Source organism: Didymella exigua, assembly GCF_010094145.1.
Source record: "Didymella exigua CBS 183.55 unplaced genomic scaffold M421scaffold_3, whole genome shotgun sequence".
Classification (NCBI taxonomy): domain Eukaryota; kingdom Fungi; phylum Ascomycota; class Dothideomycetes; order Pleosporales; family Didymellaceae; genus Didymella; species Didymella exigua.
This window is the reverse complement of record NW_022984777.1, coordinates 78,470-102,173: the sequence shown is the minus strand read 5'-3', so window position 1 is coordinate 102,173 and position 23,704 is coordinate 78,470. Positions and strand designations below refer to the sequence as shown.

The window sequence follows — 23,704 nt, the reverse complement described above, 5'->3', positions numbered from 1 at the left end:
GACGTGGAAAGATTTCTGACGTGGAAAGATTTCTGGACGTGGAAAGGTTTCTGGACGTGGAAAGGTTTCTGGACGCGTGAAAGATTTCTGACGTGTGAAAGATTTCTGGACGCGTGAAAGATTTCTGACGCGTAAAAGATTTCTGACGTGTAAAAGATTTCTGACGTGCAAAGGGCTTCTGGACGTGTCAAGGGTTTCTAAACTTACGCTGTCTTCTCGCGCTGCTGCTGCACCTCGTCCTCGCTGGCCGAGGGCTTCAGGCCGAGGCGCTCTGCCATGGACATGCCGGAGGACTGCGACGAAGTGCCTAGAGCGCCACTCATTACAAAACCGTCTTGTGAGGAAGCGGGACTCGGCACAGCCGTGGGGGACTCTTTACCTGTGCTCTCGCTCATGACCTTGTTGAGGCTCTGGGCGCTGCCGGGGAAGCTGGCGAGGTCTGCGTGGTTGAAGCTGGCGTTCAGCGGGCTGGGCAGCGGCTGGCTGCCGGTGATCAGGGTGCGCCTCCGGCGACGGCCGTTGCGGTCGCTGGCGTCGGGCCCGTCCTTCTTCTTGGGGTCCTCCTTGACATAGGCCTTGACAATCTGCTCCACGTCGCCAATCTCGATCAGGACGTTCTCGGGCTTCAGGTCGGTGTGGATGATGCCGCACTCGCGGTGCAGGTAGTCGAGGCCCAGCAGGACCTGCTTGGTGATTTGCTTGACGAGGGGCATGGGGATGCCGCGGTGGTTCCAGCGCTTGATCAGGCCGAGCAGGTTCTCGCCGAGCACCTCGAACACCATGCAGACGTGGACGCCGTTGGGGCCCTTGTGGTTGAACGAGTCGAGCAGGCTAACGACGTGCTTGCGGCCCGGGTGGAGCTCCTTGGCATCGACGACCTTGTTGAGCAGCTTGATCTCGTCGAGCGCCGTCTCGGTGTAGTGCGCGGCGGAGCGGACGACCTTGAGGGCGACGTGCTTGCCCGTGGCGTTGTCGCGCGACAGCCAGACGGTGGAGAAGTGGCCCCAGCCCAGCTTGCGCACAATGGTGTACTTGCCCTCCTTGTACTGCTCGCCGACCTGGACGGGGTGGTAGCCGCCCTTGCAGTAGTCCTCGCTGTCCTCCTCGTCGGCCGTGTTGTCGGCCTCGTCGAGCGACGACGAGTCGCTGTCGGGCGAGTGGCTGGGGGGGGCGGCGTGCATCTTGTGCTGCTGCAGCGGCGACGCCGTGGTGCTGCGGGGCGTTAGCGGGGGAGGAGGGGGGGTGGAATGTCTTGGAGGCGGCGCGGGAGAGTGGCGGGCAAACTCACCTGTGCTGCGCGCCCTGCCCCTCGGTGGTGATGATGGGCTTCAGGTCCTGGCCCTTCCGCCGCTTCGCCTTGCCGCTGTTGCCGTTGGCCGCCTGCGCGACCGCCTTTGCCTTGTTGATGGCCGCCTTCTTGATGTCGGCGCCATTCATCGTGGGCTTCCCCGCCGCGCGACTGCGTGCGGGCCTGCGTGCGGGCCGGCGTGCGGACCTGCGGTGTGCAATCAGGCGCGGGCGCTGCACCTCATCGGCTGCGGGCGAGGGGAGCGGAGAGCGGAGGAGCCTGTCGAGACTCGAGAGCGACGCAGGTGTGTGCCGTCGCTGTGCCGTGGCCGTCGCGATATGCCTGCTGTCGCACCGTCTGCGATTTCTTCGACTGCTGCACGCCCGCCTTAGCGCTCGTTGCTCGGGCCTAACACGATCCTGGCACTGGGCCGCTGATTGGCGGGGGAGTGCTGCACTTGCAGTCTTGCACCGGCAGTCTTGCACTTGCAGTCTTGCACTGGCAGTCTTGCACTGGGTGGGCGGCGGTCGCAGGAAGATGAGATGCGGCGGCCGCAGGGAGATGAGATGGGGCAATCGCTGGGCAGACGGGCGGGAAATTCTGTCGTTTGTGGTGGGCAGAGTGTGAATGGTTGTGCGTCGACGCCTGCGAGCAGCGCCAGGCTTGCAGCCCTGATGTCATCGCCCGAGACCATCACCGCCGACCTCGACAGCCACGGCGTGGCTCCGGGAGCACTCAGCGCCCAGTCCGAGCCAAAGCATGCCCAAAGCCTGTTGTCGTCGCCCGCTTCTGCTTTGGCTTACAAAGTAGGCATGCAACGTCGCCACGATGCTGCTGCTGCTGCTGCTGCTGCTGCTGCTGCTGCCCAATGGCTCCATGCGTTGTTGTATATGGTCGTGCTTGTTGTACATGGTCGTGCTTGTTGTATATGGTCGTGCTTGTTGTGCATAATCGTGCTTGTTGTGCATAGTCGTGCTTGTTGTGCATGGTCGTGCTTGTTGTGCATGGTCGTGCTTGTTGTGCTTGTTGTGCATGGTCGTGCTTGTTGTACGTGGTCATGCTTGTTGTACACAGTTGATGCTTGACCACTCGATGCATTATCTCGTACACATCTGACAATACACCACGCACTCATACCGTGTCCAGAAGCTATCCAAACAAGCCCTCGACGCCTGTCCACGCCTCTGGTGTCAACACACACCTCCCCACAACCCCCATTCATTAGCCCTGAACGCGCTCGAGCCCTCACCTTGCCGAAACAGCTGCCATCCACTTCTGCTCATCCTTCCTACACCCCCACGATTAGCACCGGTACACCACAACCGAACCCTCACAGACTTACTTGTCAAAATGCAGCAGCACGCCCAGCACGGGAATTAGCTGCTGCTGGTACTTTTTGTCGCGCTGCTCCAAAAACTGCAGCAGCACGTTCTTGAGGTACACATAGTCAACATCAGCAGGCGAGCGCGCCGAGTCGATCGACGCCCGCGACGAGTGCGTGTTGGACTCGACAACCGGCTTGGGCTGGGTCTTCAGGGACCGGAGCTCGTCGGCCATGGTCTGCAATGTTGTTAGTATGTAGTGCACACCCCCTTCAAAATGACTGCGTGGACGTGCCTTGCTCGATTTCTGCAGCTTCTCGAGCCGCCCCTGCGTCTCGTCAAAGGCGCGGCGGAGATCGGCTTTCTCGCGCTCCAGGGCGCGCGCCTGCTTCTCCGTCGCGTCGAGCGTGTCGCCGAGCTGGCCCATGGCCGATCTGATCTGCGCGGCTTCGTCGGTCGCCTGCGCGGCGCGCTTCTCGAGCTCTTCGTTGTGCCTGCGCAGCTCCTTCTGCGCGCCCGCCATGTCTTCCTTGTCTTCCTGTGCGCGAGTGACAGCGCGCTCGGCGTCGCGGACTTTTTGCTTGAGCTCTTCTAGCTCGCGGGCGCGACGGCGGCTGAATGTGCTTGCTTGCTCCTCGGCGCGCTCTCGCTCTTCGACGGCGAGGTCGAGGCGTTCTTGCATCTCGCGCACGCGAGCGTCGGCTCGTCCTTGGGCGTCCGCTAGCAGCCTCCTCATCGTCTCTGCTTCGCGGCCGCGCTCGCTCAGAAGACGATGGGCGTCGGCGAGCTCCTCTTCTAGGCTCTCGCTTCGTGCCCGCATCTCTTTCATCTGCGTGCTGATCTCCTGTGCTTGGTCTTGCATGCTGTTCATGAGGTCCTGCGCGCTAGTGTATTGTGCGGTCTTGAGCTGCATCTCGTCGCGCAAACCACCAGCCTCACGCTTGAGCTTTGCAACTTCCTCGTCCAGCTCACGAGCGCTGTTGCGAGCCTTTTTCACGTCTTCGTGCGCCCTTGCCAGATCGCTGGACAGCTTGGCGCGGCTGTCGGTGACCTCTCTTCGCTCGCTCTCAGAGTTCTGCAAATCGCGCTGGATCTTGCTGTTGGTCTCCTCCAGGGCAAGTCGCTGCTTCGTCTCCTGCCTGATCTTCTCGTTCAGCGTCTTGACATCGCCCTCCCTGTCAGCGAGCTGCGCCCGGTAGGCTGCCACCTCGGACCTCAGCTCCCTTTCGCGGCCCTCCAGGCGTCGGATTTCCTTTGTGCTGGTAGCCAGCTCTTCTTTTGTGGAGCGGAGCTCGGCGACCTCCTTGCGCAAGGATGCCAGCTCAGGCTGCGCCTTTTGCAGGATCTCGCGCATGTCTGTGAGATCCTTGAAGCGAGTTGCCGCGAGCTGCTCCGCGACAGACAGGTCAGTCTGCAACGAGTCTGACCTGGCCTTCAGCTCTTCAAACTCGGTCGCTAGAGCCTTGCGATCCTTCTCGGAGCTCTCTTGGGCGGCTCGACCCGTCTTCAGGTCGGCAATCTCCTTCTCCAGCCTCGCTAGGCTGTCTTGCAGTGCCGTCTTCTCTGCTTGCAGCTCCTTGACCTTGTCCTTGGCTTCGGTGTGCTCCAAGCCAAAGTCGAGCAGGTCCTGTCGCAGCGTCTCAATCTCCTCTTTCATGTCGTCTTGGTCCTTGAGCTTCTTCTTGAGGTCCTCAAACGAGTTGACCTTTTGAGCGAGCTCGCCCTCCAGTCGCTCAATGACTGCAATCTTGGCTTCGACATCAGACTTGAGCTGTGCGACGGATTGCTGTGCCTCCTCCAGCTGGGCGGGCGAGAAATCTGGCTCGCGCGGGCTCGCCAGTACGCTGGCAGTGCCGTCTTCGCTGGGTGTCGCTTCCGTAGCCACGACGGCCAGTGTGTCTGCGCCCTTGCCACCCTTCTTCTTCTTCTTGTTCTTCTTCTTCGACGACGCCGACTCCGTGGGCTTAGCGGAGGCTGGCGCAGCCGCCGGTGTAGCTGCGGGTCGTGGTGCAGGCTCTGTCCTCGCTTCTTCTTTCTGTGCAGCAACTTTTGACTCCCGCTCCTTCTTGGCCTGCTCAAGTTCGGCCAGGGCTTCGTCTCGTTTGGTCTCTGTCTCCTTCAACTTGTCTCGCACGCTCGTCAGGAGTCCATTCAGCGTCTCGCCACGCTTCTCGCCCTTGGCGTGTGCGGACTTTAGGTCTTCCAGATCAGCCTCCAGCTTCTTCACTTGAGTGCGCAAGGCGTCCGCCTCTTCGTTGTTGACTAGATCTTCGCCGCGAGACTCGTGCAGCTCTTCAAGCTCCTTGGTGGTCGAATCCAGCTTCTGTCGTAGCTCAGTGATCGTCTTCTCGTGCTCGCCCTGACCCTCCCGGTGCTTCGACAGATCGTGCTCAGCTGCAGCCAGCTTAGACTTTAGGTCTTCGATGGCGCTATCGAGCTTCTTCTCCCGCTCATCAGCTTCTTTCTGGAAACGCTGTGAGGTGTCTCTAAAGTTGTTCAGATCGTTGGTCGTGGTCTCCAGGTTCTCCATGAACGACTTGGCCGAGTCTTGCGCCGACGAAAGCTCACTCTTCAGCGACTTGTTTTCTTCTTCGAGTTTCCCGACCTTCTCCTCGCTTTCTTGTAGCTGCTCCTGCAGTCGCGGAAGCTCGCTGTCATACGAGAAGAACTCCTCGGTCGCATCGGTAGCAGTCTGCTCAGACGCCTTCGATGCAGTCGACGGTGCAGTCGACTCGCTCTGTTCCGTCGAGTCGTCCTTCAAAGTCGCAGCCTCCTCTGTAGCCTGCGACTTGAGAGCCTCGACCTCGTCTGCAGCCTCCTTTGCGCGTTTCTCCGACTCTTCGAGCTTCTTGTGGAGGCCGTCCCGCTCTCTCGACACCCTTTTCAGCTCCTCCATCAGCATGTCGCTCTTGACGTTCAGCTGGCCGAGGTACTCGACGAAAGCCGAGGCGTCGTTGATGGACGTGAGGGGCGTGTACTCGCGCAGAGAGGCTTCGAAGGTCTCGATGGCGCCGACTCGGGCGTGCGCAATGCGGTACGAGGAGAGCAGTGTGGCGTATTTGGGCTCGAGTTTGTCTAGTCTGCGCAACCGAGTCTGCACTTCTGGTGGAACCTCAGGCGCCTTTTCTGTCTCGTCGTCGGCGTCGGCCGTCTTCTCCGTGTCCTCCTTCCTGTCGCTGCCGTCCTCAGCTGGCGCTGTAGTCTCGGCAGCCGGCGCCTTCTCTTTCGACTTCGGCGTCCCTGTGCGGCTCGGCTGGTCGTCTTCTCCTACGACAAACTCCGGGTCGAACTCTGAGGGATCGGGCCCTCTCCCCGTTGGCGGCGCAGCTTTGCTGTCCCCATCTTTGCCCTTTGCTAGCCGCTTCGAGGGCGAGAGGTTTCGCGAACTCGACCGTCTCGGGGCGGCGCCTGCACGTGATGGGACGGACGGCGTGGTGCGCTGCTTTGCCTGTTCCTCCGCTATGCGTGCGTCAATGGCACCGCGGATGCGCTGCGTGGTCCCGGGTCAGCTTGCGAACAGCGGCATGTGGGCGGAGAACGTACCTGGAGACCCTGAAACATGCTGATGGTATGGTATGCGCCGTGAAGAATAGACAGAAAGACAAACTTGAAGAGAATCCCATGGCCCGTGGTCACTGGTTCCACGGTTGAGCATCCACGTTGTCCCGAGATGGTCGAACCGCGGGAGTCGGCGAGCAAGGATCAGGGCTCAGGCGAGGCGCGCCGCGGCCGCTAGAGAGAGAGAGAGCGACTTGCTTTGAAAATTCCATCCCCGCCGACCGCACCGACCGCACCGACAGCATCGCACCGCAGCAATGAGCGCCAACGTCGAGATCAACCTGCCTCTGCCCGTCCTGCCCGAGGGCTGGGCCGGCGAGAAGGACTTCAAGCCCGTCGGCTCCCTCAGCAAGACCAACGACCGCAAGATCGAGCCCGTCGGCCCGCACTTCCTGGCCTACGCCCGCCGTGTAGGTCCAGTGCACACAGAAGACGTACAACATGCATGTCGGCTAATCATGTGACCAGGTCCGCCACAAGCGCACCTTCTCCGAGGACGAGCGCCTCCAGGCCCAGGCCAACGTCAAGAGCGTCGAGGAGGACGACCCCGACGATGTCGACGAGCCCGAGGACCCGCAGATGCTGCTGCGCGAGGCCAAGGACTGGAAGTCGCAGGACCACTACGCTATCCTCGGAATAACCCGCCACCGCTGGAGGGCCACCCCCGAGCAGATCAAGCGCGCCCACCGCCGCAAGGTCCTCAAGCACCACCCCGACAAGCGCGCGGCCGCCGGCGGCACCGAGGACGACCAGTTCTTCAAGTGCATCCAGAAGGCGCACGAGGTCCTGTCCGACCCCGTCCGCCGCAGGCAGTTCGACTCGGTCGACGAGGCCGCCGAGGTTGACCCGCCGTCCAAGAAGGACACCCAGAAGGGCAACTTCTACAAGCTCTGGGGCAAAGTCTTCGAGGCCGAGGGCCGGTTCTCGACCAAGCAGCCCGTGCCCAAGCTCGGAAACGCGAAGAGCTCCAAGGAGGACGTGGAGAACTTCTACAACTTCTGGTACAACTTTGACAGCTGGCGCTCTTTCGAGTACCTCGACGAGGATGTGCCCGACGACGGTGAGAGCCGCGACCAGAAGCGCCACGTCGAGCGCAAGAACAACGCCGCCCGCAAGAAGAAGAAGACCGAGGACACTGCCCGTCTCAGGCACTTGGTCGACGACGCCCTCGCCCTCGACGAGCGCATCAAGCTCTTCCGCCAGGCTGAGCACGCCGAGAAGAACAAGCGCCGCTTCGCAAAGGAGGCCGAGCAGAAGCGCCTCGCTGAGGAGGCCGCCAAGGCCAAGGAGGAGGCTGCCAGGCTTGCTAAGGAGGCTGAGGAGGCCGAGAAGTCTCAGAAGGCCGAGGGCAAGAAGGCCAAGGAGGCGGCGAAGAACGCTGCGAAGAAGAACAAGCGTGTCGTCCGTGGTGCCGTCAAGGATGCCAACTACTTCCACGGCGCCGGCGATGCCCCCGCCTCACAGGTCGATGCCGCTCTCAACGACGTTGATTCCATCATCGCTAAGATCGACAACACGGAGCTTGCCGCCCTTGCTGCTAAGCTCGCCAACGAGAAGGACGCTGGCAAGATCAAGGACGTGTTCAAGGCCGAGGACGAGCGTCTTGGCCTGGGATCCAAGTCTCTTGCTTAAAAGGACATGACTGCTTGATGATCACGACCCCGCTGTAGACACGTAGACATTTGCATTGCAACTGCCGTAATTGTATAAATTCACGCTTGCATCGCAACTGCCGTAATGGTACACTTTCACGCTTCTCCCCAACATGGCATTCTTGATCTTCACGTGAATTCTGCCCTGTCCGGCCCATGGACCCCGCGGGAGCTCCTAGTGCGCCAGGGTAGCAGCGTCACCACCAAGGCGCGACTACAACGAGCCAAGCAGCGTATCCACCGGAGCAAGTACTGCCTCACGAGCGTCTCGCACTCACTTTCTCACAACCAATCGCACTCATTACTACCTGGCATACTTGCGCTCGCGCGTCTCGTCGCGCATCCCACCGCGCCTCCTCTTGCACCCCGCCTCATCTTGCACTCGGCCTCATCTTGCACCCGGCCTCATCTTGCACTCGACCTCATCTTGCACTCGACCTCATCTTGCACTCGGCCTCACGCCAGCATGAGCGCATCCCCCAAGGACCGCTCCTCGCGCAATGCATCGCCGGTGCCGCGCCAGGGCGTCAGTCCGCTGCTGCTCCCCACTCGAGCGGGATCGCTTTCCAAGGAAGAGCCGCGTCGCTCGTCCGTTCAGTTCCTCGCGCATAGAAATTCGTCGTTGCCCCGGGGAAGCCCGAAGCCGAAGCAGAGGCGCAGGTTGTCTTCGCCGCCTCCTCCGCCGTAAGTGACGATGTGTGGGTGCGCTGGTTGAGAATGCGCTGGGAAGTCTTGCACTATTGCCACAGCACCTTGCGAGCTTCCTACCACGTACTGGTTTCAAGTCGAACCTAGAACTAACATGAATCCACAGGAACTTCCAACCCCGTGTCTCGTTCGACACGTTCGACAAACCAGCGGATTTTATAGAAGAGAGCTCTTTTACCCTGATAGCGAAACACAAGGACTACGAGTACACGAAGCGGTCCAGGACATTCTTGTGTGGTTTCGACGAAAACGAATACTCGACCTATGCGCTTCAATGGCTCATCAACGAGCTTGTGGACGACGGCGACGAGATCGTGTGCCTCCGAGTTGTAGAGAAAGAAGACACCATCGCAGGCGACCGCAGTGTGGAGACCGGACGATACAAGAGGGAGGCGGATGCAACAATGCAAGACATACAAAGTCGAAATCACGAGAACAAGGCCATCAATCTGATTCTGGAGTTCTCGGTCGGCAAGGTGAATAAGATCATCGATGACATGGTATGTTACTTCAGCGTCTCGGTGTCGACCGCACTATAACCTTTCTCCAGATCAACCTATACGAGCCTGCGATACTAGTCGTCGGTACTAGGGGTAAGAGTCTAGGCGGGTTCCAAGGTCTGCTTCCGGGTAGTGTGTCGAAGTACTGCCTGCAGCACTCCCCAGTTCCTGTCATCGTTGTGCGCCCGTCCTCGAAGCGGGACAAGGCACGCAGCAAACGCGCAAACGATCCTTCCAGATCTGGCTACCAAGAGATGCTGGCGAAGAGCGACACTCTCATCGATGTCACCACAAGTCCTGCTCCAAGCCCACGCGCAAGTTTCGTTGCGAGCGACGAGCAGGCTGCCGCGGTCACGGCGTCTCTCCAGGTCCAGAGCGTGCAATATACACAGCCTGCCGAGCCATCACCATTGGCTCAAGTACACCACCCCGAAGAGAGCGAGGACGAAAACTTTGAGAAAGATCTGCGAAGTCCAGGATCGCTGCTCAAGAGCCCTGAGCTACAGAACCTCGACAGTCCCGACATCAGCAGCGACTCGAGTAGTGATGACGAGGATGGCGAGGGCGGTGTCACAACACGGACAAGAAATTTTGGGTCTGATGAGGCTGCAGTTGCCACAGTGAGTGACGCGAACAGCGGAGAAGCAGGCGCACAGCCGTACGAGCCTATACAGTTCGAGCCCTTCCAACCGGCCTCTGCAGCAGAACTGGCTGCGAGTAGAGCAGCGGCCAACGAGCGCGAGGCCGCGTACCAGCCGCCAGAACAGAAGCCGAAGGCAGATCACAGGTCAGCAGCGCAGAAGATCATGGAAGGCGTGTGAGGGGTGGATTATCACGATGGTCATGCACAGGCCTTATGAGGTAGCGAATATACCGCCATTCAGTATTCGCACCGAACTAGTCTCGCAGCAAGCACTTTGCCAACACATCGAAGCAACTACACATACTGCCAAACAGCCTTGTCATGCTGATGAACTCTGTTAAGTTAGAGCCAAGCTGCATGTCGGTATCGTTTACGCATGATCCCTGTTTGATCGACGAGATGACGTTTGACGGTTCTAGCTCCGTTTCGAAGAACACGCGTTCCTGAGTGCGACTGCCTCGGAGGTGCTCTAATCTTAACAAACGACACCCGCTTCACTTCTAGAGGCACGCCTTCCATATTCATGCATCCCAACGACTGAGACCGATCCGAGTCCTATGGACGTACAAGACACCGTTTCGAATACGTAGACACTGCGACCGCGCAACACCAACGTTCCTCCGCACCTAACCACCGCCGGACCGATGATTCCGCTGGAAGATGACTGCGATGACTGCGTGCCAGAGTACATGGTTGCAAGAGGACCAGTGAAGACGATCATCTCTGCGCTGCCATTCCTCCTCACATTCCTGGTGGTAGCGCTCGGGGTCTCGCAGAAGCTGTTCCCGATACTCTCCGGCCACACCGACCGCAAGGCGCACCACAGCGAAGCACGACTGCCCGGAACGACCGCACGCGAGCGATTTTCCCCACTCAGGAGCCTGCGAATCAATGCGCGATCTCTCTCAGCGGTCGTCTTCTCGATCAACATGGCCCTTTCTGCCGTCCTCGCCGAGCTCATCTTTTGCGAGATCACCAGCACCGGGAATCGCACCACGCGCACCCTAGCGCTCAAGCTTACACTCCCGTCGCTGCTGTTCCTACTCGTTGTCGCGACACCGGCGCTCGTAATACATTCGGTTGTGTCTGGAGCGGGACTGAAGACGGGAGGCGCGCAAGGTGGCCAGCGGAAGGCTGCCTGGATACTGGAGGCGTGCGGTCTGGCAGCATGGCTCGCGGCGTTCTGGTATCTCGGCAGCGGGCTGTTGGGTACATATCTGCATGAGGAGTCGTACGTGCACAACCACACCTTCAGCGAAGGTTGTCTTGAGAGGATCGGTGTCATCGGCATAAGCATGATGGCGTCCCTGACAGGCTTCGCTGCAGTCTCATCGCTGTGGCAGACCTTTGGCGTCAAATATCGACCCGTAAGCGCATCCTCACCACCTTCAACAAGACATGGCTAACTCGCGCAGGTGTCTGACTCGGATATCACCCGCAAGCAAGCTGGTATCCAGGCCACGAACGACATGCTCCTCACCAAAGAATCGCGTCTCCGCGCCATCGAACGCAAACTCACCGACCACCCGCAAGAAGGCCTCATGGGCCGTGTCGTAGGCACATTCCGCGGCAACCCAGACCTCCAGGAGCGCAACATGCTACAGCTCGAGATCCAAGGCCTGGAAACCATGCGCCACACGCTCCAGAATGCGCAATCCATCCTGCAGAATCGACGACAGACACAGCTCCGTTCACACACCGCGTACGGCCGGCTGCTGAACGCCTTCTCTTTCGTCTTCGCCCTATACTGCGCGTACCGCATAGCCGCTACAAGCATCACAACACTGCGCCGCTTCTCGTCCTCATCCGCCTCCTTCGCATCGTCCGACCCAATCAACAACTTCCTCGCCCTCCTCGCGAAGCACTGGGACCCCTCCCTCGACCGCGTGGCGTGGAGCCGCACCATCTCGTTCCTGCTCTCCGGCGTCATCTTGCTGCTCTCCTTCAACGCCGTGCTGCAGACCTTCTACCTCTTCTCCCGCGCCGCGCCGGGCGTGCTGCACCACGCCCAGGCCAACACCGCGCTGCTGGTCAGCCAGATCGCAGCGACGTATGTCATCAGCTCCGCACTGCTGCTCCGGAGCAATCTTCCCGTGGAGATGAAGTCGGCCATTAGCGATGCTTTGGGGGCGCCATTGGAGCCGAGCTTCACGGAGAGGTGGTTCGAGGGCTGGTTCCTGGCTGTGAGCGGTATGACTGCAATTGGATTGTGGGCTGGTAAGAGACTCAAGGGGAGTGAGTGGGATGATGATGGCGAGGCGGAGGGCGACGTTGAGATGGGGAAGAGGAGCTGACAGTCGTGTTGCGATGTAGCCACAATACACGTATGCATAACGACTCATGAAGCTTCTACGCATTTCTGCAGAAATAACTTCATCTACTTGGCTTAGCTCTAAGTCCTCGACGCAGTTTATCCGCACACAGTTGGCCTCTGATACCAGTGTCGGTTCAATCGCCGCCCGCCTCGTCCATTCACTCATCAACCGGAGATGCAGTTCCGTCAATCATCATCACAAATCAGGCCGCAGCGCGGCATTGCTCGTCATGCATGGTAATCAGCCAGAAGTCGGCAAAACACGCACGGCACAAACGGCGCGGCGTTGATGAGTGGAGCACATGGAGTTCTTACGTCGATGGATGGCTCCTTACGTCGCTGTTATGCACAAGCGCGATCTGAGCTTCTGACGTCATGGTGGTGGGGGCAGACGACAGCTCAAAAGAGACGCGCGCGACTCTGGGAACAACCATCATCGCACTGCCATTCTCTGATCTTCTAAACATAACGTATGTCGTCAACTTACCCGTCCTTGAATTGGTATCATCTAACATCACCAGAAGATCTCCTACAACCAACCAACCAACCAATTCCCCACAGCCAACCGAACCTCAACGTACGCACCCATCTCTCCACCTCCACCCCCAACATCCCTCAATGAAGCCACAGCCCAATCTAACTCCTGCAGACATCATGTCCGCACCCCAGCAAGGCCGCCAGTCGCCCGAGCCCGAGCGCCAGTCCGACGCGCAGAAGGGCCAGCAGGCGCAGCCCAACCAGCAGGGCGGCGAGACGCAGACGCAGCAGCAGAGCGACGCGTCCAAGAACAACCTGTCGAGTAACCCCGAGCATGTGCTTGCTAAGCACGCGGAGGAGACTACGAGCAAGAAGGTCTAAACATGGAGACTGCTGTGGAGGTGTACGTTCATCAAGACTGATGGGTATCTGACCAGGTCAGAGTACCTGCTATATCAGTACGACTGCATGAATATAATGATCACGTCACTCCCCGTCTCCTGATTATCGCCCCAATGCACGTGCCACACATCCCATGTCCGGCCATCGCCCTCACCACCTACCCAGCTACCCGACACGGAAGCAGGCCACCCAGCATACCCGTCCGCTATCTCGTGCCTTTGAAACGCGACGGAGCTCTACGACCCGTCAAACTACAGTGTTTGTACTGACTTACTGCAGACCTACATCTCCGTCAACGCAGCGGGAGCGATGAGTACGCCTTTAAACTGCGGCTTCGCTGACGGCTGGCAGCGTTGTCGACCGACAGCCCGCGCCGCATCAAGTTCCTCCGGGGCGGTGGGCAGAGTGAGCGTCAGGGGGCGGGCTGTAAGATGTTCGTTTTGTGGAGGACGGGCAAGTGTGTGATTTAGTGGAGTGACTCGGGTTTGGGGCGCGTGTTCGGGACAGTGTGGCTGTGTGCGCTTTTGGGGGGTGCTTGGGCTTGTGGTGTGTGGGTATTGTGCTCGGGAGGAACGGGCATGTTGTGCATAGGGGCCCGGAAATGGGGAAGTTGCGGATCCGATGGGATGCTGTCCAATGTCGCGATGCGATGGTGCGGTGATGCTGCCATGACGGTCGAGTGTGAGTTTTTGCTTTCCCTGGAGGTTTGCAGACGGTCGGAAGTACGTTGGACAGCTTTTGATGGCAGCGGAGGATATCGTTCACGTTGAATCTGGACGTCGTTCTCGATATCCGACAGACAAGGTCGTCGGTGCGAAGGACAGCCGTCTCGTACGCACATGGTGGTCTGCGCACACGGTGGTCTGCGCACATGCCTCGTTTTCGAGTCTCGTTCTGGCGTCTTCGGTGCTCGACATTGCAAGGAGCAATGTCATGTGCTCAGGAGCGCTCTGACATTTGGTCTCGATGCCAACCGATGTCGCTCGCCGTTGAGGCGCAGTGGTATTAGGGTGGCTGGTAGGTAGCGGTCGAGATAGCTGCTCGCCTTGTTATTTCCGTCTTATCGATCTGACGCGATGTCAATAGTAATGTGCTCCTAGCTTCCGATCGCCCAACAACACCACCACCGTCGACTTGCGCCTCTTGCAACACGACGCGCACGACATACGAAGCAGTACAGGACGCGAATGCTCCCACGATCGTTCACGATTTCCACAGGCCTTCTGCCAACGATGCGATGCGTGGGTTTCGCTGACTTCCGATGATATTCTGTCGCATAGATTGCTACCCCCTTAGAACGCACCGTCAATCTCCAGTAGCAAAGGAGCAATATTTCTCAGACCAAGATGATGCCCCGACACTTCAAGAGGAACGTCCGATCCCACAGCACGGTCGCCATGGAAGCGAATAGTTCAGCCGCATCGACCGACGTGCGGGTGGGGCGGCGTCGTCACCCTGCACGCGTCTTGAGCATAACTTGACGTCCACTCACAACGCATCCGTTCCTAGGAAAGTGGCGCTTTTATTGCGACTTTCCGTGCCTATGGCTAGCTCCCGCGCCCGCTCGTGTGCTTGAAATGTGTCGCTTGTCGGTTTTGGGTGCCGCTGTACGAGGCCTACGTACTCGTGTGGCTGGTATTGGGGGTAGTTGAAGAACGTTCTATCCCCGCTGTTGCTGGACTTGATCCCTTCCTCATATCTTCCCATAACTACCGGTGGCATACCCTGTTTGATCGCTTGTTGAAAAGTAACTCGGATCAAAAATTGGTGCTCGGACAACACTGAGCCATCATGCTTCCTCGATACATCACCTGGCTAGCCCTGCTCCTCTCAGCATCCACCACAATCGCCCAGACATCCACATCATGCAACCCCACTGAAAAGAGTCAGCATTCCATTCCATGACCATGACAACCATCCTAACCCTCCCCAGCATGTCCAGACGATACAGGCCTCGCATCCAGCACCTACACGCACGACTTCACCACCTCCGGAGCCGACAGCGATGCCTGGAATACGACTGCAGGGAACGTGACATCCACCTCGTCCGGGCTGGAGTTCACCATCACCAAATCCGGCGACGCACCCACGATTCAGTCAAAATGGTACATATTCTTCGGCCGGGTGTCGTTTTTCCTGCGCGCCGCGCCGGGTACGGGCATCGTCTCGAGCGCGATCCTGGAGTCTGACGATCTGGATGAGCTGGATTGGGAGTGGCTTGGTGGGAGCGATTATGTGTCGAAAGTGCAGACGAACTATTTCGGTACGTTCCTCTTTCTCTACTCTTTCATGCTGCGGTGTTGGGCTGGTGGTTAGTGAGACGCAGACTGATCGGAGCAGGCAAGGGAAACACCACGTCCTACGACCGTGCTGCCTGGGCCGCTGCGTCGGATACCCAGACCACAACGCACAACTACACGATCGTCTGGACCTCAGCGAGCACGACGTGGTACGTCGACGAGGTCGCCATCAGGACACTGAACTATGCGGATGCCGTCAGTGGCAAGAATTACCCCCAGACGCCCATGAACATCCGTATCGGCATCTGGGCGGGCGGCGATAGCGCAAACGATGAGGGCACGATCGAGTGGGCGGGCGGCGCGACGGACTACGCCAACGGCCCGTTCACCATGTACCTCGAGAAGGTGGAGGTAGTGAACGACAACCCGGGGGCGAGTTACGCGTACGGCGACCTCACGGGTGACTACAGCAGTATCAAGGTCAACGATGCGGATGCCACGAACTCGAGCTCGTCGTCGTTGTTGTCTTCGTCCTCGGGCAGCACGGGGAGCGGGTCCGAGAGCGAGTCTTCGACGGCCACAGTGGCGTCGTCTGCGAGCGCGACCAAGACGGGTATGTGGTGGACTGCGAGCGCGAGCGCGGCGGTGGCGCAGGCTGCTACTAGTCCGGCGTTGAGGCTTGGTGTTGGGACATGGCAATACGGCGTGATCTGTGTGTCGATGGTTCTTGTGGCTGTTTGGTAGCCTTATACCTGATCTAGCTTGACGAAAAGTAAGAAAAAAGATTGTTCAACGACGTATACCATCATCACTTGAGGAGCTGGAATTGATTAGTGTTCTGGTGTTATTGCTGACTCTGTATCTCTGTTGAACCATGCGCTTGTCAGGCGAGTTTTTCGTCCAGATGAACCCAACTTTTTGTCTATTAGGGGGCGTCCCCAAGTATGGCAGGGTCCAAGAACCAGGTGATACTGATCAAGGTGCGAGAGCGAGCATCTTTGCATTTCTCTCGTGTGATCGATACCCGGTCAACTGACATGAGCAAGTCTTGTTTCTTTTCCGGCAGATGAGATCTGGTCTACGCAACTCAGAGCTGAGATGCCTGCACAACCATACTGTTCAACTAGGGTGCTTTTATGTAAGGCTGTGCTTGTGAAGATGGGGTTGGGCGCCTCGTGAGCTGGTTGTTGTGTTTCGTTTTGAGTTAGGCATGCTTGCGGTGTTAGGTTGCAGAATGTGTCTGTAATCTAAGGCTTTTGATCGCTCTCTGCAAGATGGGAAGCAATACATCTCTCAGTCCGAAACACATAGTCTGAACGCGCACATGGTTATCATATCCTCGGTTTTGCATGCAGCGACATACCCAGCAGTGCGAAACCTCAGGTCTAAATGAGCCATGAATTTGTGGAGATCTTGTTTTAACGATGTAGCGGCCGTCCCCATAGACTGTGCCTCACTTGCCCAACGAAGAGACGATGGGTAGGTGAAAGAGCACTAACAGGACGATCTGATTGGATACCGCAAGTATACAGCAGGGAAACGGGTCTCAAATCTTTGGAGCAGTAACAGGACCTGTATATCCAGCTGTGTGGGATGAGCAGCACGCTGTACAGATGTATATTTCCTCAGATCAAAAATCGCAGGCGATGTTGCGATTATTCCTGTTGCCTCCTTCGTGATGTCGACGCACGACTAACACCATAGCTACCGATATTCTTATCGAATGTCGAGCATAGTGTGCAGTAGAAACGCGAATCTCGCTGTACGATGGTCTGCCCGTTGAAAAACGACCGGGTTCAAGGGTTACATCTGGGACGAGCTCTTCGCATTTTCTGCATGAAATTTCTTCACGCTCATAAATATACGCCATAAGGGAGTTTCTTGGTAAGTTCAACTATCAAATTTCCGGACGGTATGCTGACGTGAGTGCATGTAGCGACCGTGAGAGCACCAATCGCTTTCACACAAGAGCAGCGCGAAGCCCTCCCAGATTCGATGAATCAATCTGTGCAAGAAGACGCTAAGGGGATGTTTGCATCCTTTTTTTCATGATCATAATGGTCTCACAGACTTTCCAGAAAGAACACACGACTACACGGGTACGTACTGTTCGTCGTGGCTGTCTCAATTGTCCCTTTCATCGCTGCAAACATCACATAATACACGCATTGCTTGTATCTGCATCACAACTGGCAGTTCCTACCGGACCCTGGCAGTGAGTGCCAGCATTTGCGGCCATATCACGTTGGTGAAGCTGACAAACCACAAAAGAGTATTCATCCAGCATAGTGACTAATATGATATCGTCATCACTGTTGGGAATATTCTATGAGTTATCATTTCCTTGGGTGTCTCTAGGGCTAATTTTGCGGGTAGTACCGATGCTTTGCTGCATATTGTACCGATATCGATACTGGAGGATGTACAGACATCTATGTGGAGATGAACAAGGCTGGATGGTTATATCAGGTCATCGCTCACGTCCAGTCCAAGAAAATAAAGATCGACCTCCTCCTCTCGCTAGGTATCTTCGTCATGGAAATGGCGATAGCAAGATGTACACTTTCAATAGGCTTCTTAATTCAAATCTTGCTGGCGTTTATTTGGACTCAACGAGAGGTAGTGGGTTCTCAGCAGTACCATGCAGCCGGTGAAGCACTACTGACGTCAACAGATTGTGCCAATCTTAGCCGTCAATGCGCCAGTCATCAACGAGCTTCTCGGAAATGACACCTGGGCATCAACAAACGTCTCGTGCAAGTGCTCCCACCCTTCCCGCTCCTGCCACATTTATTTGGCGCCTCTTGCCAGCTCAGCCGGTTGATTCCATCAGCGAGGTTGACCTCGAGATGATCGATGTTGAAACACAAAGCAAAGAAAGTACATCGGAACTTGTGAAAGGGCTGAATCCAAAGCTTTCCACAACACCTTGGAATCCAACGTTCAGCCCAAGTATCGAGCATCTGCAACCGACTACTCTTATACACAAATGAGCTCAGCAAGTACCTAACTAAGAACAGCCATGAGGAGGCAGAAGAGAATATTAGGGCGCTGGCATTTGCCAGATATCAAATCCAAAACTCTTCCGTCTGCATGCAACTTGACATTTTGGTCTGTGCGACAACAGTGTTGGCCACAAGATCTCTCATGAATCCTCATGCTAGAAATCCTACACTACCCCAGAATGCCTGAAAGTCCGCTGTAACTCTGCCGTGCCTCACGTGTACATTTGGACCCACTTTATTACGGGACAGCAGCATGGGGCGGAACACGACTCGATTATTGCCTTGTTCACGACCACAGAGTAATGAGTCGTGCGTATCTGTGCCAATCACAATTGTAGTCGGTTCTCGACTCAGGAGAGCAGTATAAGGATAACGGGCCACGCTTGAAGCTATCTTCGATACGTAAGCCTCTCGCTCTCAGCCACCACGGCCGGTAAAGCGAATCCTCTGGAGACCATCAGGACTCTTGAATCGATGACCAAACGTCATTTGGGTCAGACGCCAATCGCTATGCCGCTAAAGAGGCAGCACGCCGTCTTCTAGCAATACTTGAGACTCTATTCGACTGAGGCTGGGCACTGGCCTTTGAAACACCTGTTGTGGTAGCCGGACTACAGATGGGCTCGGATGTTAGTGGCTTGAGGAGATGGGCCGATGCTGAGAAGCAGAGTTGAGAGAAGGCAGTGAAACTGGAGACTGGCCATGGCTGGTGCAACGCTAAAGTCGAACTGGCCAGATGCCGATGTGCTGTGAATGTTTGCAAATATAAAGGATGCCATGTAGCAGGGATACTCCGCATTGTTAATCTACGAGGTTATGTTGCCGGCGAAGGGAGCGACGAGTCTCATGACCACCCTGGAAATGCAACTGATGAACTACGTCAGCGGACTTGAGCGGACGGAGCAGCACTGGAGCAATTTGCTAAAAGAGGCTGGGTTCAGTGTTGACAGTATCTCGGGGCATCCTCAGGATGTCGAAAGTGTCATTGAAACGGAGTTATCACCGGTGGAGTAGCCATGATTAAATATGGCAGTCTCAGATATTATGAAGTCAAGAGAGGAATATCTGGCACAGACTCCTGAAATAGTCCGAGTCAGTCCGGAAGCTGGGATAGTACTTGTTATGAAGTCAGTGGATCCCGTTCGAAAGTGCAAGCAACAAAGCGAGGATATCGAATGGGCCGTGTCCTGACCGTGGAGCCTAATTAGTAACCTGGTTGTTGGGAAACGCAGCGTGTGTTTTGTTCGACCGTCGATGGAAAGACCCAATGATCTGCAGCTGTCATACGTTATTAGCAAGTGACGTCGACGTATTGTGCTAGCATGCTGCACGTCGCGAACAAGTCTATTCTTCGTGTAAGGGGCCCTTGTGATGTCTGGTGGCTTGCGACACGAAAAATATGAAGTCACGGTGTGTGGCACAGACATATCGCACTGCCGCACTGGCAAATAATGTGGGGTGAGATCGACAGCCTCAGCCTAGCGCCCTCGGGATGATCTCACAGCTTCGCTACCCGACTTTTATTGCAGCTCGCCACCTCGGCTTAATGTTTGCACGGCGACTGTTCAGCTCTACTCGTCTTCAAACTCTATGTCGCCGACGTCGCAATCTCGATTTCAGGGTTCACGAGAAACTTTGGTACGGGTGCGACCGAAGAATCCTCCATGAGGACGGCCATCGTCTTGTTCTGCAGGCTGGAAATTACCGCGTCCAAAAGGTTTGCATGGCTGTCGACACGATTAGGTTATCGTGTCACCATGTCTACTGGCAACGTAGAAGCACCTCCTGAACATACACGGCTTATAGTGCCAGCAAGTAATCATATTCCACCAGCACGTTGACCTCTACGAAGTTACAGCGGCGAAAGATTCCGAAAATAGTATTCTACGCCCGGCCCGAACTGTGGAGAAGGGCACCGGCTCGCTGTCAACACGAGGCTTGGCCGCAAAACGGAGGATCCATCGTCATATGAACAGAAACGGAACCTACTCCGACCATCCGCTCGATTGCTGGGCAGACGTTTTGCTTGCTCTCTTGGGTGTAGGGCACGATGGGTCACCAAGGATTTCCGCATGGTTTGGCATTGCGGCGTGAGCGGATGCGGCGACACTGCACAATGCTTGACTCCATCCACTTGTTCTTGGGGCACAATGATGTCGGACTAATCTCGCCAGCAGATCTGCACCACGGTTGCCCTATAGAGCGCCCGGTAGCCGCACTAAGCACAGACATCTTCCAATTATAGCGCTGCTAGCCGTGCAGTTACATTCACAGTCCGTGTTTGGCAGCTGGTACCAACTTGCCAAGATATCTCCGCTTTGTGTAGAGATGGGGTGTCACTTGACGTCAAGCGAATCCTACCTATTCGCTCTTGGTCTGCAGAAGGCTGCATGGAAGGAGTGAACACAATCAGTACATAAGTCTACAGGTTCTCCTCCCTAGAATAGCATCAAACAATCATCTTCACAGCAATCGCCCTCACTTCCACATCCAATCACAATTACTATATCCAACCTTTACCAAAAACCCCAAATAACCAACCTGTTCAAAATGCAGTTCAAGGTCATCGCCGCTTCTCTCCTCGCATCTGCTGGCCTCTCCATGGCCGCTCCGCTTGAGGCTCGCCAGGACAACTGCCCTGTCGTCCAGCAGGGTGACTACGTCTGGAAAATCAGCAACTTCACCGCTCGCAAGCTCGACGGCAAGACCATCAGCTCGCTCAGCTTCAACATCAAGGCCACCAACGCGGGCACGCTCGACTTCGACTGCTCATCCGCCAGCAATGTCGAGGATGGCAAATTCTACCAGTGCGGCGACAACTCCTTTATCTACTTCGCCTACCAGGCCGACCGCAACGGCCTCATCCTGAAGCAGGATGTCTCCGACGACATCCAGTTCGTCGCTACCACCACTCTGCCCAACTATTGCCGCGCTGGTGGATCCGGCCCCGACGACTACGTCTGCCAGGGTACATCTCCCGCATACATCACTCTTGTTCAGTACCCTGGCAAACTTGAGTAAGGTGCTCTCTTGAGCGTTTTATCCATGAGGCATCAGCTCAGCTGTGACAGGCAGCTTGAGTGCAAGAATGAGTAAGAGTGGATTGTCTAGACTTTCGATTTGGCATTAGCGATTGCACCTCTATTTACATGCATAATGTTTCATTGTATTACCATATCACGCTTCTTAAAACCATAGAATGAGCATCATATCACCACTATATTGTTCCCGTCTCGTGTACACTGTGAGAAGTGAAATAGCGCACTTCATCATCCCAACAATGTGGGGGGGGGGGGGGGGATCATTTGCTCGCAAAGAAGAGGAGAAGGAAGCAAAAACGACACAAAAGGAAGGACATTGAAGCTGTGGTATTGACTCAATTAGCGCGGACTCCAAATGTCCTCTTACAACAAGATGCGTTTGATATATCGCAACGTGAATCAAGTCATTCCAAAAAAAACGTCATGTCTATCGCTGATGGGATTACAGGAGAGATTTGCACCAAAGACCGCGCAGTGTAATACCTGAAGTATGGAATTCCGGTCGTGATTAATAGTGAGACTCTCCATCGCTTCAGACCCTTACCAAGCTTTGACGCGAAGAGCTGGAGCAAAACGGAATCCCTAGGTCAAAGGGATCGATAGAGCATCCAAAACAAGACCACAGATCTCAACCCCTCCACAACACACGAGACCTTTGAACCGAACCACACCCTGACACAAGGCAAACTGCAAGATTGCACAGAAGAAGCAAACCACAACGACGCCAGCTCTCAAAACGCCACACCCATATCACTAGATCGCAATACTAATACCACCCCTCAAGAACGCATTTCTAAAATGCCATCTCGTATTTGGCATCGCCCCTTTCGCAACACGCCGACCACAGCTTCGAGACCAGAAACATCTCACGACACAGTCTTAACCTCGCAACCCTCTGGAGTGTATCAACGATATCCCCAAGCGCAAGTCGAGATTATGCAATCCCAACTTCTTCCCAGAACGGTGTTCACAATTTGGCAGTGTAGAGCAAGTATCTAGATAGGAACCTACACGGAGTTACTCAGCCCACAAGTATGGGCGCAACGATACTGACACATGCCACGGCACCAGCTTCCGCTAACCTCAACACACTGCATCACAGAGACTGACATGCGAAATCATAGACAAGAGGTAAAAAGAGGGATCGATTGTCTTACACCATTAGAAAGATACTTAGCTAACCATCATCTACCCGTCACCCATCGGCCAAGCTTACGAACCACTTGACCGCATCTGCTTCACGCCACCACGGTTGACCCTCGGATCCATAGTGTCTCTAGATGAGGTTCCTTGCCGCACGTTGTTGTCCGAATTTGACCTGGGCGCGGTTCGAGATTCGGTAGGTAGGGAGGGCTCAGTTCCACGGCGCGTGAAGGTGCCAACCCTGGTTTGGCTGTTTGCTCCAGGATGGTGATCCGAGTTGTAATTATTAGCTGAAACATTGTCGCGATAGTTTGCGTCAGAGTCGATTCGGGGTTCCAACTTGTTGGCAATATTGGTGCTGTGCGGGCCATGGTCTGTCGACCTATATTCTGTGCCGAGCATCGGGTCCAGCTTCTGAGCTGCTTCCAACATCGTACCGCCACTGATCGAACCTCGGTGGATGTGTTGGGCGTGGCAGTTGCAGTCCTCGTCGTGTTCTTGGTCATGGCTGGATGGACTCGATGGTTCCCACTTGCTTGCGAAGGGTGTCGTGGGAGAATCAGTACCGTAGGTCTGCGTGTAGAGAGTCGGCTTGCAACAACCTATGAAATCAGTAAGAGCAAAGAAGCGAAGAGAGTCTGATGAAGGAAGGGCATAATTTTATTCGTGTCAAGAGAGTATCGTGAAGGTAGTCGGCTCATCTATCTGATCGTACTGTTGGGGTTTACGCGGTGGTCCGCATCAGAGTCAATACGTGGATCAAGTTTGTTCGCGACGTTGCTGGAGTGGTGGCCGACGTTGGTTGATCCTGTTGCAGTGCCGCGGTGGTCCAAGTCGGAGTCAAAGCGCGGGTCGAGCTTGTTGGCAGTGTTTGTGCTGTGCGATCCGTAGTTGGTAGATGTAGTTTGGGTCGTGTTTAAGCGCTCGCGTTCAGCATCGACTGGTGTGACGCCGGCACCGTGGCCAGTTCGATGGTACCCGTGTTCAATCTCGTTGGCACCTTTGGTGGCAATCGCTGCGTTTTTATCGACGCCTACACGGTCACCACCGGCCTGGTCTACTGCAGCATTGAAGTTTCCGCGAATAGCCTCACCAGTACCCTGAAGCAAGTCAAAAGGTGTTAGACGAGGACTTGTGGATTGGAGGTTCTTACGTGGACCATGCCAACGCCCTTTTTGATGGCACCGCCAATTCCGCTGCTAGAGTGACCGCCGGACATCGTGTAAGGACTTGCTAATTGGAGTAGCTAGTGAACTGTGACCTGTCAAATTGATTAAAGTGGGTCGCTGATAATGAGTTATAGAAGAGGGTTTCGAGGTTTTGCGTAGAGGGTGTGGGTGGTTGCAAAGGTGGAGAGGAGTCTGTGGATAAATACACAGCGCTGACGACAGACGACAGTCACGCGCTCTGC

At 56.2% G+C, this 23,704-nt stretch overlaps 10 protein-coding genes across 10 annotated transcripts in view; 6 read left to right on the top strand and 4 right to left on the bottom strand.

Moving 5' to 3' along the window:
- Positions 1–1,437, bottom strand: part of M421DRAFT_53512 (serine/threonine-protein kinase SRPK2) — a gene marked incomplete at both ends in the record, with an annotated part of 2,391 nt that extends 954 nt beyond the window's left edge. Inside the window, 2 exons of the mRNA XM_033595125.1 lie at positions 208–1,251; positions 1,289–1,437. Coding sequence (XP_033452816.1) covers positions 208–1,251; positions 1,289–1,437 — 1,193 coding nt within the window. The remainder of the gene's footprint in view (positions 1–207; positions 1,252–1,288) is intronic.
- A 532-nt stretch (positions 1,438–1,969) lies between these two features.
- M421DRAFT_244324 (uncharacterized protein) lies at positions 1,970–2,506 on the bottom strand. The gene has a single exon (XM_033588530.1). It carries the CDS (start codon positions 2,384–2,386, stop codon positions 2,024–2,026), a length of 363 nt encoding a protein of 120 aa, XP_033452815.1. The 5' UTR covers positions 2,387–2,506; the 3' UTR covers positions 1,970–2,023.
- On the bottom strand, positions 2,454–6,347 carry M421DRAFT_244318 (leucine zipper protein 1). Its single transcript, XM_033588529.1, has 4 exons — positions 6,154–6,347; positions 2,906–6,100; positions 2,631–2,848; positions 2,454–2,576 (listed from the first exon to the last, which is right to left on the bottom strand). Exons 1-4 carry the CDS (start codon positions 6,169–6,171, stop codon positions 2,534–2,536), a joined length of 3,474 nt encoding a protein of 1,157 aa, XP_033452814.1. The 5' UTR covers positions 6,172–6,347; the 3' UTR covers positions 2,454–2,533.
- A 78-nt stretch (positions 6,348–6,425) lies between these two features.
- M421DRAFT_88953 (zuotin) lies at positions 6,426–7,800 on the top strand (the record flags this gene model as incomplete). Its single annotated transcript, XM_033597716.1, has 2 exons — positions 6,426–6,578; positions 6,637–7,800. The coding sequence occupies 2 exons, from the start codon at positions 6,426–6,428 to the stop codon at positions 7,798–7,800; spliced, it is 1,317 nt and encodes a 438-aa protein (XP_033452813.1).
- Positions 7,801–8,253: 453 nt separating this feature from the next.
- On the top strand, positions 8,254–9,615 carry M421DRAFT_26947 (adenine nucleotide alpha hydrolases-like protein; the record flags this gene model as incomplete). Its single annotated transcript, XM_033588775.1, has 3 exons — positions 8,254–8,504; positions 8,635–9,028; positions 9,079–9,615. Coding segments are annotated over 3 exons (1,182 nt in total), but the record flags the coding sequence as incomplete, so codon positions are not given.
- Positions 9,616–10,082: 467 nt separating this feature from the next.
- Positions 10,083–12,120, top strand: M421DRAFT_244446 (uncharacterized protein). The gene is made up of 2 exons (XM_033588532.1): positions 10,083–11,038; positions 11,087–12,120. Exons 1-2 carry the CDS (start codon positions 10,316–10,318, stop codon positions 11,963–11,965), a joined length of 1,602 nt encoding a protein of 533 aa, XP_033452811.1. The 5' UTR covers positions 10,083–10,315; the 3' UTR covers positions 11,966–12,120.
- Positions 12,121–12,462: 342 nt separating this feature from the next.
- Positions 12,463–13,079, top strand: M421DRAFT_416187 (uncharacterized protein). The gene is made up of 2 exons (XM_033590969.1): positions 12,463–12,562; positions 12,635–13,079. The coding sequence occupies exon 2, from the start codon at positions 12,640–12,642 to the stop codon at positions 12,841–12,843; it is 204 nt and encodes a 67-aa protein (XP_033452810.1). The 5' UTR covers positions 12,463–12,562; positions 12,635–12,639; the 3' UTR covers positions 12,844–13,079.
- A 1,471-nt stretch (positions 13,080–14,550) lies between these two features.
- M421DRAFT_416185 (glycoside hydrolase family 16 protein) lies at positions 14,551–15,924 on the top strand. Its single transcript, XM_033590968.1, has 3 exons — positions 14,551–14,749; positions 14,798–15,127; positions 15,205–15,924. The coding sequence occupies exons 1-3, from the start codon at positions 14,656–14,658 to the stop codon at positions 15,846–15,848; spliced, it is 1,068 nt and encodes a 355-aa protein (XP_033452809.1). The 5' UTR covers positions 14,551–14,655; the 3' UTR covers positions 15,849–15,924.
- A 4,786-nt stretch (positions 15,925–20,710) lies between these two features.
- M421DRAFT_53807 (Alt a 1 major allergen) lies at positions 20,711–21,130 on the top strand (the record flags this gene model as incomplete). Its single annotated transcript, XM_033595157.1, has 1 exon — positions 20,711–21,130. One exon carries the CDS (start codon positions 20,711–20,713, stop codon positions 21,128–21,130), a length of 420 nt encoding a protein of 139 aa, XP_033452808.1.
- Positions 21,131–22,590: 1,460 nt separating this feature from the next.
- On the bottom strand, positions 22,591–23,488 carry M421DRAFT_21144 (uncharacterized protein; the record flags this gene model as incomplete). The annotated part of the gene is made up of 3 exons (XM_033588228.1): positions 22,591–22,682; positions 23,009–23,393; positions 23,447–23,488. Coding segments are annotated over 3 exons (519 nt in total), but the record flags the coding sequence as incomplete, so codon positions are not given.
- Positions 23,489–23,704: the final 216 nt, after the last annotated feature.